Source organism: Barbatula barbatula, assembly GCF_947034865.1.
Source record: "Barbatula barbatula genome assembly, chromosome: 8".
NCBI classification, from domain to species: Eukaryota; Metazoa; Chordata; class Actinopteri; order Cypriniformes; family Nemacheilidae; genus Barbatula; species Barbatula barbatula.
In genome coordinates this window covers 25047312-25059445 of record NC_136771.1, presented here as the reverse complement: position 1 = coordinate 25059445, position 12134 = coordinate 25047312, and the positions used below count along the sequence as shown (strand labels likewise).

General features: G+C 43.4%; 1 protein-coding gene across 1 annotated transcript; it reads left to right on the top strand.

Moving 5' to 3' along the window:
- Window positions 1-6: 6 nt before the first annotated feature.
- LOC306897248 (calmodulin-regulated spectrin-associated protein 3) lies at window positions 7-11785 on the top strand. Its single transcript, XM_079461830.1, has 19 exons — window positions 7-269; window positions 2293-2543; window positions 3661-3801; window positions 3890-3976; window positions 4074-4106; window positions 4844-4891; window positions 5420-5558; window positions 5643-5782; window positions 5919-6012; window positions 6084-6135; window positions 6220-6278; window positions 6388-6418; window positions 6604-8410; window positions 8843-8943; window positions 9028-9317; window positions 9397-9436; window positions 9522-9640; window positions 9856-9974; window positions 10060-11785. Exons 1-19 carry the CDS (start codon window positions 152-154, stop codon window positions 10360-10362), a joined length of 3972 nt encoding a protein of 1323 aa, XP_079317956.1. The 5' UTR covers window positions 7-151; the 3' UTR covers window positions 10363-11785.
- The last annotated feature ends 349 nt before the right edge of the window (window positions 11786-12134 follow it).

The following is a 12134-nucleotide window of genomic DNA, read 5'->3' as shown; positions in this document are numbered from 1 at the left end:
GGCTCCGCGGCGGTGGGATGAGGTGCGCGCGGTGACGGTTCACGGTGTCCGGGGTGTGGAAGCAACCGAGCGCTCACATCTGCCCCAGAATGACATTTTAACACATTTTGCGTCGTTGTGTGTCTGACGTCCGGTCGGCGGCTCGCGCGCGATGGACGCGTCTGCGGCGCCGGTACCGGAGATCAGCCCGCTGGACCGATACGACTCCACCCGAGCCAAGATCCGCGCAAGTGTCCGCTGGCTGCTGAGCCGAGCCCACGGAGGTGAAGGTAACCCGGCGCGCGTGTCAGTGTGAGGCTGAAGGATGCGCGCAGCATCAGCACCACCATCACACACACACACACACACACACACCGGTGTTCTCGAGCGTACAGGGCGTCACCGCTGTGTCAGTGTGATTCTGTGATTAATTCTGCTGTTCATATAACGACAATATAGGATTACACGACACGACACTGCCAGACACTTCACACAGTACGGGGATCTCTTTGTTGTTTCCACGCATGTGCGCACATCACAGCGCGGGCCTGAATCTGAGGTTTGGTGTGTGTGTGCTTTCAGCTAGAATAGAGGTGGTGTCGTTATTAAAGCCATTTCATTTTCAAGGTTTTGTGGCATTAAGAATGAAAAGAAGGTAAATAAGCATAGAATTATACATGCTGGTGTTAATGGCATACATATACTCATATAAAGGCCTTCTAGATAGCAAGGTTGACAGAGATTCTTTATATTCATATTTCCTGAAATATCCTGTTTATTTACTTTTGAAAGCATGTTAAAAGTGTTGACAGTTTAAGATTCTGCTCTTCTTAGGGTAACACTATAAGATGAAGTGAAAGTCCCACGTGAACAGAGGATGATTCCATTATTTGTTTATTTATGCAATGTTTGTATATTACAGTAATAATAATCATAGTTATGAATGACAGAGTTGATGATCTTAGGTCAGAAGTCGTAAGTTTTTATATGAAAATTATATGTCAACTAAAATGTAGTCCTTTTGTTTCTCTAAACGGATAAACTGCTGTATGTTATAAATACGTAATCTCCTTCGGCCAAAAAGTGAAAATGTGAAGACACGTTTGTCCTGTGTCAGCCACCGTAGTGCGTCGAAAGGGAGGGGTGTGGGTGGAGGAACCTCAACACCAGATACCAATACATTTCATACACTGGACCTTTAAAATGTAGTTTGTTCAAACATACCAATATACTTCACTAAAGTGTGACGTTCTGCATAAATATCTTTGGGACCGTAACATTAATGTAATCTTACAAGAACACATACTTGTTTTATCATTATTTTCTGTTGTCTACTCTTGTTTTTATAGAGCATTTAATATTATCACCTGCATCCCCCGTACACACACCTGTAGACGTTCACATTCAATCATCACATCAGCTCTATATTGTGTGAACTGTTGTGTGTGTGAGTGAAACTCACACTTTCTCTCTGTGTGTTTGCCTGATCAGATCAAATCAATGTCAAGTCGAGTCAGCTTTATTTATATAGCGCTGTTTACAATTTTCATTGTTACAAAGCAGCTGTACAAGAAAACATTGACTATAAGTAAAACATAAAAGGTTATGGAAGTCAAAACACAGGTCAAATATCAGACAGACAATAAATTCCTATATGCAGTGTTAACTAAATAAGACTATCAAATTCTAGCAGCCCCCCCGGCCAGGCAAACAGTGTAAAACAGTCTGCAAACGGTGGCGAGGAACCCAAAACTCCATTGGAGGAGAAAAACAACCTCGGAGGGAAACCAGGCCTAACCAGGGGATTCCAGTTCCCCTCTGGCAAAAACTGCAGCCTCTGCACAAGCTCGACAGTGCTGCACAACAAGACAAAATAACTAAATGATTAGATTCAAGATTATCATTAATAATCATCATTAATAATTATCATCACGTCCTTCGTCCAGCTTTATCATCACAGCATTTGTCAGGTCTCTGCCCGCTCTGGTAACCTTGGAACAATGAGACAAGACTGGCTGACATCAGATGTTATTGGAAGTGTTCCTGGTTCCGGTTGATCTAACTAGTGCAGCCTAAACCTTCAGAATATATATATTATTATAGTGTAGTGTATGCATCATCTCTGCCTCCAATCATGAGAAATTCAAATGATTCTAAATTGCCACAAGAGGAAATATAATGAATATATAATTATCATTTGTCTTTTAAATAACAATGACTAAACCTTTGCATGCAATGCTAATATCTCCACTCATGCTAGATTGTATTTTTGATGACACATAACTTTACATTTGTGTATGTTTGTGTGTGTAGAAAGTGTTCCCGCTGGCCTGAAGGAGACACTGTTCTCAGATGAAGGAGTCACTCCTGCCGTTGAGCAGCTCCTGTTGTCTTGTGATCTGTACAGTCGTGCCTTCACCTCACATCCTCTGAAGAGCATCATCATAGCGCCCCCTGGAGACCACAGCGCCCTCCTGCAGGTGCTCGATCGGTACGGCTCCCTCCCGCTGGACCGTCAGAATCCGGTCAGTGAGACGCAGCTGAAACACAAACCCATCAACATGGTGAGTGGAGATCTCCTCCGGTCCTGTCACCATCTCTCATCGCCCTTATATGTCACGTGATGCACCATGACAGAGCTGATTGGCTCATGTGCTACATTAAGTTCCACACTGTTTGAAAGTTCTTCCTCTGTACAGTGAACATTTACATCATTTTATTGTTGCCCCAGCTGCCGAATATTCTTTTGTTCATGGCATTGAAAACAAATATTTAAAATGACATAAAGAGACTGCAAATTTACAACATGGGTGTAAATTAACATAAAAACATGTCATTTTACACGTTATCTACGCGATTTTTTAACTTTTGTTGCTGGCGCCCCAACTGCTGGAAAAAAACTGTTTCACAAATTGATTTGATCAATGATTTGAATCCCTTTTCCTTCACACATTAAGGCATGAAGTGAGCGAAGTGCGGATGGAGGGCAGCATGTGATTTTCTCCATTGGGAATTCACTATGACAAACTCAAAATATCTATGTTTTGCATCGTTTTTGATTGTTTAAATTGATTAAACATTGAAACCGCACAGTGTTTTTATTGATGTTTGTGAAGGGGAAATGCGAGTATTGACTGAGAAACGGGGGAAAGAGTGACTTGTAAAATCTGAATCTGTGGTTTCTTAAAACAAAGTGATATTTAGGCCATGAAATGCAATCAGGGTATTGGCTCAGAACGCGGCTCAGCCAATCAGAATCAGGCACCAGAACTGATTGTTTTATAAAAGTATTTTGAGTTTGTCATATTGAATTCATATAGAGAAAATCACTTGCTGTCGTTCACGTGATTGAAATCAACCATTAAGTGATGTATATTAAGAGTGTTCACATGACGCAGACTGCTCGATCCTGCTTCTCTGTGTAGATGACTGCGTGCGGTTAAATATCAGAACAAACTCATTTGAAAGTGGGGAGACAGGAAGGGGGTTTTGGGATGTGGAGGGAACATGTCCCACTTGTCGCCAGTGGAAATGACACCCTTGCATCAAAGTTCCTCAAGAGCATTTCCAAACTTTTTTTCCAAAGTGTTGTACTTTGCAGAGCCGCATTGGGTCAAACAAAACCTATATCTGTGGTTCTATTGGTTGACCGTTACATCCCTCTTCTCTGATTGGTCATAGGGAGCGCACTTGGCAGTGATTGATTCGTTGATGTCACTGAGTGCCATGGAAACGGTGGGGCGGGTCAAGATGGCGAAGGAAGTCGATCAGTTTGGCGGCAATGCCAGCTGGGAAAACTCTCTCCTCTTCTGGATCAACAAGGTTCCTAAATCTAGAACTCTGTTAACAGAACCCTCTCAACAAACCAAACTGCATTTAAATCACATGGGTTAATGTTTCATGTGTGCAGGTGAATCAGAAGTTTAGGGAAAGATGTCATGTGGAGGAGAATCAGAAATCAAACACCTGCACTGACCTGCAACCAGTTCAGCCCTCTGTGAGCAAACACAGACACACACACACACACACACACCTGTACTAACACTGATACTAACGTTGTTCTTCTCTCTTCTTCATCTGATGTCGTGTGTCAGTGTCCACAGCGCTGGTACTGGAAACTGGTTCCAGTGAGTATTACATCTTTAATAATACATACAGTACATCTCTCTCTCTCTCTCTCTCTTACTTTAAACTGTACTGAAGGAGATCTCAAGTATAGTGAAAACGTGTTGGCTGCGTTCCTTCACTAACATACTGCAGATGAGACAGCTATTTAACATTCTGACGGTTGTGTATTCTGACGTGTGTAATGTGAACTGAAGATGAACTTAAGTGCCTTATTGACATGTATTCATACGTTGTTTTCTCCTCTTGTCTGATGCTGCATTCTATTTAAAGTCAACGTCCAACTACACCACCAGTCAAGCGATTGTGTTGCCTCTTAAAAACAATCAAATATGTTTAATCGATCAGCTTCCCTTTACACACTATTGAATGAGCTCCCATCTATTCTGAGCTCTTCTTCATTATTCTGTCAGAGTTTTTATTCAATCAATTTTCTTTTGACAGGTAGTCTGTGTATCATTCTGATTGAAACACAATGGCAAGATCATATATTGTGTTTAACACATCTGATATGGTGGTCCAGTAAATATAATCATGTCTGAAGATTCTTTCTACACTAAATCAATTCTAGAAAAGCCAGAGTCATGTGGTTGAACTGAACCTCTCCATGAAGTTGAATTGATTGAATGGAACGTAGCATCAAACCAGTCGACTAAACCTTTGGGGTTTCATGCATTGTTTGTCATGTGACAGTGTGTTTGCATTTACCAGTGTGCTCTCTCTGTCATACTGCACCCAGCATGCCATCGCATTTTGTTTGAAGGAGTCTGGGAATAAACCTCCGGTGGTAACGTATCCGCCCGCCTCCTGTATCCATCACTGCATGATGACATCACACCTCAGGCATCATGGGACTTCTGTTCACTCTTTGAATTTGCTTCTCAGTGTCACCTGCTGTATTTCTATAGCTGGACACACGCGCGCGCACACACTCACACACACTGCTGTGTCTTTCCTCTTCACCTGTGAGCTTGTCTGTGAGATCAGATCTGTGTTATACACACCCACTGACTTGAGTTGTGTGTTTGAACATGATGTGATTGTGTGTGTTGATGAGACTGAAAGAGTTTGTGTGAGAGTGTCTCTTTCAGCACGCTTATGTTGAGTTTTATTTGATTGCACATTCAATGAAAGTGTTGAAATGAATTCTATGAGTCAAACACACAAATGAATCTGATTATTCACTGATTCACACAAATCATTTTGTCTCACTTGTTTCTTTAGATTTTATTTTCAGATTTTTTCTGTTTACATTCTCTTCTGAAAAGTTTTAGTTTTGTTGCTTTCCTCACACCTCTCTCTCTCTCTTTCCCAGATCCGTTACAGGAAAGATAAAGTTCAGTCTAAAGAGACAGCGTATTTTTGTGTAGTGTCTGGTGTAAAGGATCTGTCAAACGGTTGTGCTATTGCAGCTGCTCTTCACTTATACTGTCCTCAGATTCTGCCACTGGAGGGTAAACACACACACACACACACACACACAGAGTCATGAGTGTGTGTATAAATCTCCCATGATTCATCTCTCTCTCTCTCTGTAGATGTCTGTCTGAAGGAGACCATGTGTGTGGCAGATAGTTTGTATAATCTGCTGTTGATCAGGGAGTTTTGTGTGAGTCATCTGAAGGGTCACTGCTGCTTACAGCTGGAGGATTTTCTGTATGCTCCGCCCACTTTACATGTGAGTCAAGCCCCGCCCCTAATCTGAATAACATAGACATGCAGCAAACTTGAAGATTGCAGTTAATTGAGGGTTCCCAGTACAATTATGATATAAATACTGTAAATAATACAAGTTTTGATCTTTGAACCCAAAGGTGAACATCATGTGCTTCCTATCAGAGCTGCTGGAGATGTTTGAAGTACAGAAACCAGATATCGTCAAGCCCGCACACACATTGGACTTAACCGGTACAAATAAACAGGCAAACGCACAAAACACAACAACACAAACACAAATCATCTAATCTGTTTTTCTGCAGATGCATCAGATCTACTCGACTCCACAAGTCCAATCAATGGCAACAGCAACAGGTGAAACACTCACAATCTGCTTCACAAATCACATTAGCATCACTGAGCTTCACGCTAAACTAGCATCATGTTTTTGTATTGCAGCGGCTCTCCGTCTTTCATTCTGAAACATTCGATCCTGCCTCAGTCATATTCTACGTCTGGTATGAGCTGCATGAAGTTCAGATGCATAATTTTTCAAAATGCAAATAAAGAATATGGATTGTATGTGTAATGCATTGTGTTTTTATTATGCCTCCTGTTGTTGTGCAGAGGGACGAGGCTGGAGCAAAAAACAAATGAGGTATTTCTGTTTCTAAGTGTCCTTGTTTTCATTCAGAAAGGTAACACTCGTATTTTTATGATCTTTATGATCAAGTATTTTGGTTTAATTCATCTTTACATTCTTTCATTGATATAATTTAGAGGAACGATTGATCTTGTCATTTACTGTAACACAGCAGGGCTTCATCACATTCTCTGTTTCAGTCGTCCTCTCTCTGCTCTGGCCTTCAGCATCCCGTTCCCTCTGGACAGTGATGTTGATGTTGTTATGGGCAACCCTCTCTTCCGTTCCGTCAGCACTGATAGTCTCACTGCCGTAACCAACCCTGCCGCGTACACGCCCCCCGAGGATTTGAGTCAGCTCATTGGTCAGGCTCCTCTAGGGGAGTTAGCCACAATAGAAGAAGCCTTACAGATAATACATACCACCCGTCCAGTGCGCAACGAGCCCCGTCTGCGGCCTGAGGGTGCGCCGGCCGGCTTTTACCTCCACTATCCTGAAAACGACAGGGCCAGGTTAAGCAGCTCCGCCCCCTGTAAATCAGGAATGATGTATAGGCCTGTGAGAGGGGGGCCTGATAGCAGTGGATCTGTAGACTCCGACAAACAGGAAGATCCCCTCAAAACCTCCTCCAGTGCAGCCAACGGGCCCAAGACCGGTCAAATGACAAACTTTGCTGAATGTAGAAAGAAGGTGCTGGATTCTCCAGGTAACTCCAGACCACATGACACTGGGGAATCATTCAGCTCCTCAGTGATGATGAGTCCTGCTGGAGCAGCGGAGGTGCAGGAGCTCGGGGCTCGCTTGGAGGAGAAACGCAAGGCCATAGAAGCTCAGAAGAGACGGATCGAGGCCATCTTTACCAAACACAGACAGAGACTGGGCAAGACTGCCTTCCTCCAGCTTCAGAAGAAAGAGGAAGAAGAGGGACAGTCACTCACTTTGGAAGAACGATTGACACGAATGGAGCAGCAGCTTCAACAGGAGGAGAACAGAGAGAAAGAGGAGGAGAAGAAACAGGAGGATGAGAAAAAAGTTAACGTGGAACAAAAGAAGAGCAACGGTGACGTCGTAGCGCCCCCCAAACTGGAGAAACAGGTGACCTTTTCCGTTGATACAAAGAATGGGGAGGAGAAAGAGCCACCGCAGGTTGAATACAACGAGGCCGTAGCTAAGCTAAGCTCCGCCCTTCAGACCCTGCAAAAAGACATGCAACGCCTCACAGAACAGCAGCAAAAGCTCATGGGAAATAAAACTGTAAGTTCTCCGAAAAACACCCCCTCAAATAAGACACCTTCTTCCAGCAAGGCATGGGTCATTCCATCCTCCCCTAAACTCCCTGCCACACCCCCTCATTTTTCAAGAGAATCCACCCGTATCATTTCACCGTCTGGATCTCCGTCACGTTCCGGTCAACCCTGTGACACTCCCAAATCCCCTAAAAGCTCAGCACCGTCTACACCGCGTAGGCACCGCAACGTCGCTCTAAAGAGCCCGAAACGGCAACGTCCTTCTCGGCCAACAGATCTCGGCTTCCAGCCCCTCACACGAGTCCTGACTCCACCGCAGAACGTTGACACGCTCCCTCATCTGCGACGAGGCACTCCGAGTCAGTGTCAGGTGCAGACCTGCTCCTCCCTACGTATCGGAGGTCCATGCACGCCGCAGGAGTCTACGCCACAACCTGCCCAAGAGAGCACACCCGAGTCAGGATCCAGTGACCACAACACACCAATCTTCACCCTGGAACTGGAGGCTGGACCTCCGTCTGCGCTCCTGGCAGAACTGTTAGGAGGTGGGAGCAGCTCAGGAGCCCCGTCAGAGTGCTCATTTGAAAGCGACGTGCTCCTCAGCAGTGCTCGCTTTAAAGATGTGAGGCAGGAGAGCGAGGGTGCTGTCACACTGGAGGATGACACGGATCTGGAGCAGGGTACAGAAATATTCTCATCCGACTCCATGAGCGACCAGACCGAGACTGAGAGCCGGCTGGGGCTTGATGTTTTCTACAAGGTTTGTAAATGAGTCCATGTATTTGAAAATGAGAGTGCTAGAGAGATGTTCATTAAAGGGGCGCATTAAATAAAAAGACACAAAAGTCACTTGTGTGGTGACACACAAAGCCTTCATAAAGTCAGGCTTTAATTATTAAAACATTCCTGCCAGTGTGTTTGGTCTTTCCTCAGGATACACTTCTATTATCCACACAGATGCTGTAAACACCACAATGAGAACAGCTGGGTAACAAGTGGGAGTGGCTACAAACAATCAAGTCACTCCACAAATAACAAAATGAAACTAAAGAACAAACATAAAACACATTCATACAACGAACACAAAAGGATAAATTCCTCCTCAAAGGCAAAATTACAAGTATAAGGATGAATATCTAGAGTACGTGTGTATGTTTGTTTGTTTGTTGGTGATGTATTTGTGTTTGTTCAGGAGGCGGGGCTTACAGAAGAGGAGATGTCCCAGAAAAGAGCGCAACTGCTACGAGCTCAAGAGGTCAAGAGATGGAAGCACAGCCAAGACCCCGAGGCCAGGCAAGAACACACACTGAGAACACACACACATGTACCACAGCTCCCATATCCTCAAGTTAAAATCTGTATGCTCTACTTCTTCAGCAGTCAAAAGTCTTCCACAGATGACCTACGATGTTCTCAGACTCAGCCCCTTTCACAGTCACTGCCCACTTTATATGGCCAACCGGCTCCTTCACAGGCCACAGCCCCAGGCACGCCCCTGCGGTGGGGAGCGTTTACACGGGCGGAGTATGAAAGACGCCATCAGCTGAAGATCATGGCTGATCTGGAAAAGGTTCTCAAACAGAAACCAACAAAACACAGTGACAAAAAACAGCACAAAGCGCACAAAAACCACGAGCTTGCACACTCGCCGAGGAAGAACCGAACAGGTAATCTCACCTGGACATTCTGATACAGAAATCGTAATACACAAATCGGACACTAAACCAGTTGTGTTGACTCCTCCAGCTAACCAGAAGGACGGTGGATCAGCTGACAAGTCTGTAAGGTACTGTAGCAGATAATCATCCTGCTTTATTGCCTTTATACTCTGATTTCATCTTCAGTTAATAACTGCCTTCTCACTATTTCAGCCATTCAGATTCTCCTTCAAAAGTGCTGTCATCTGGGCAGCTGGCCAATCATAATGCAGGGAAAGACTGGGAAAACGGATCCAATGCCTCATGTCCAGCACCCATCCCAGAATACACTGGTAAAGAGCTGTGTTAGGCAAAATAGGAAACGTTCAATTTAGAGGGAACGTGAATACTGTTAAACAGGAACGGATGTGTTCAGTCCAGTGTGGAAGCGGGTTTATCTGAGGTCAAACGATGCAGAACTGTGCCACCTGCTGGTTACATCTATGTGGTGTTTACCACTACAGTTCATTGGCCTGTTCAGTCACATGTGATGTTTTTTCTGTTTCAGGTCCTAAATTGTTCAAGGAACCCAGCTTTAAATCGAACAAGTTCATCATTCACAACGCTCTCTCGCACTGCTGCCTCGCAGGCAAAGTCAATGAATTTCAGAAAAACAAGATTGTGGAGGTGTGTCATCATCATCATTATCATCATCTTCATGCCTGCACTGCCCGTATTTTAAAGACAGTTTCTCTGTGCTCTCTGTTTGCAGGAGATGGAGAAGAGCTCGGCCAGTCATTTTATGATTCTGCTGCGGGACTCAAACTGTCAGTTCCGTGCCGTCTACACTCCAGACGGCCAATCAGATGAGCTGCATCGAGTCTGTGGTGTCGGCCCGCGTGTCATTCCCTCTTCGGCTGTGGGGGCCATCTATAAATACAGCTCGGACCGCAAGCAGTTCAACGTGCTTCCGTCACGTACCCTGAGCATGAGCGTGGATGCTTTCACTATCCCTGCCCACCTGTGGCATGCCAAGAAACATGGCACACCCAAAAAAGTAGCCACACCCAAATAAACCACTCCCACTGGGTCAAACCCCTCCCAGTTGACCCAAGTAATCACTCTAATTTTACCTGTGCCATGAAAATACACTCCCATCCTACATTAAAGGGAAGGTTCAGCCAGAAATTAGAATTCATTTATTTACTCACTCACATGTGTTTGTTGTGAGAAATGTCTTTAGATTCTGTTCGATTGTCAACGTTCTTCAAAATATCTTCTGCTGTGCTGTGCAGAAGAAAGAAACTCGAACAGGTTTGACATGACATGGAGTTGAGTAAATGATAAAAGAATGTTCGTTTTGGTGTCACATGTCCCTTTAAGTGCCATTCCTTGAAATAAACACTTACCAGCGCAACAACACAGACCTTTAGTCAGCATGACCAACACAGACTCAACAATGAAGTGATTCAATCAATGACCTGCATTTTTTCCCAAACAGAAAGACTCTGCACGATAGATGTGCCCTGAAGTTTTTATGGAAGGTTCATAAACAGAAAATCTTCAAAACAAAACCCCACTTTGCATGTTTGGTACAGTCGCGGTATCTTGCATATCTTATTAGATCAACAGACATCAACAAGGCACTTTGAACATTTGTCTTCTTGAATTGTAATCACGTATATAGATTTTGTCCTGAATCTCAACACTGAACGCTGTAGTTTTAGTGAGTAATGCTGCTGAGGGGTCCAAGGGTCTTTAGGTCCTTGACGCTTTCTTTTCTATTATCTCTGAAACTGATATTTTCCTCAAACAAACCACACTAGTGGCTTTCTTCATATTCTCCTGTATGATTGCGTCTGTGTTTCTATAGTGTGATATAAAGGACTCTTTCATCATTCAGACGGTCATGTTAGATCACGGTTGTTGTGAGATATTCTTACTCTGTTGAACAGGGTTGTGTTGGATGAGTTTGGATTCATCGGTGATGCTTTATAGCCCATTTTTCAAGATGATAACAATGCTGGTCCAGAAGCGCAATCCTGTTTCAGTCCTTTCAGTTTATATTTTCATCATTTTATCATTCCAGTAAACTTCTACATTTTTTATTGTATTTTGTGCCAATATTGGTGTAGTGTTAAAACTGAAACAGGAAGTGCTTCTGGACCGGTGTTTTTGTCTTGGAAAATGTTCACATCACACTGATCATATATCAGTATTAAAAAGACATTCAGTATTCATTATGATATTAATTAATTTTCTTTGTTTATCGTCGTGTGACAAGCCCGCTCAATTGCTACAATAGTCTAGTAGCCTGTTTTGCAAGTAAGTTTTAAAACAAAAATCGCATTGCATTTTATAGTTAGTGTTGTGTGTTGGGTACAACAAAAATGAATAAAAACTGACGATAAAAGGTCCAGAATTATACTAGCACAATTGCTGATGTAATGTCAAATTAATCGCCATTAGCTTTAAATGCAAATAAAAATGCTTTTTTTACCCTGACCAAATGCCTACTGGTGTGTGTAAAACAAAGATAATATTTAAACACAATACGGTAAAAGATGAGCCTTCAAAGCCGTCTGATGTTGACATCAAGAACACTACAGTCCTGGTGATGAGAACTGAGATAGTCACGGTTTCACACACACATACAGCAACATAACTGTCACAGCAGAACTCATAGATTTGCTTTATTCACTTCAGTTCATTTGTGACTCATTTGCCTTGTAAAAGAGTTATAACCCTCATGAGCGTGAGAGTTTTTACTGCAGCTGCTAAACTGCTAATCTTGGTTTTACTACTGGTGTTGATGGTAATGCTCAGATAACAGATCTTTCATTTATG

What these genes read in the sequence shown, in the direction of transcription:
- LOC306897248 (XM_079461830.1), top strand. Translation starts at nt 152, where the DNA reads ATGGACGCGTCTGCGGCGCCGGTACCGGAGATCAGCCCGCTGGACCGA. An exon ending in AACACAAACCCATCAACATG is followed by an intron (nt 2,544 to 3,660) that starts GTGAGTGGAGAT and finishes GATTGGTCATAG; the next exon opens with GGAGCGCACTTGGCAGTGAT. An exon ending in TCAGCTGACAAGTCTGTAAG is followed by an intron (nt 9,437 to 9,521) that starts GTACTGTAGCAG and finishes TCACTATTTCAG; the next exon opens with CCATTCAGATTCTCCTTCAA.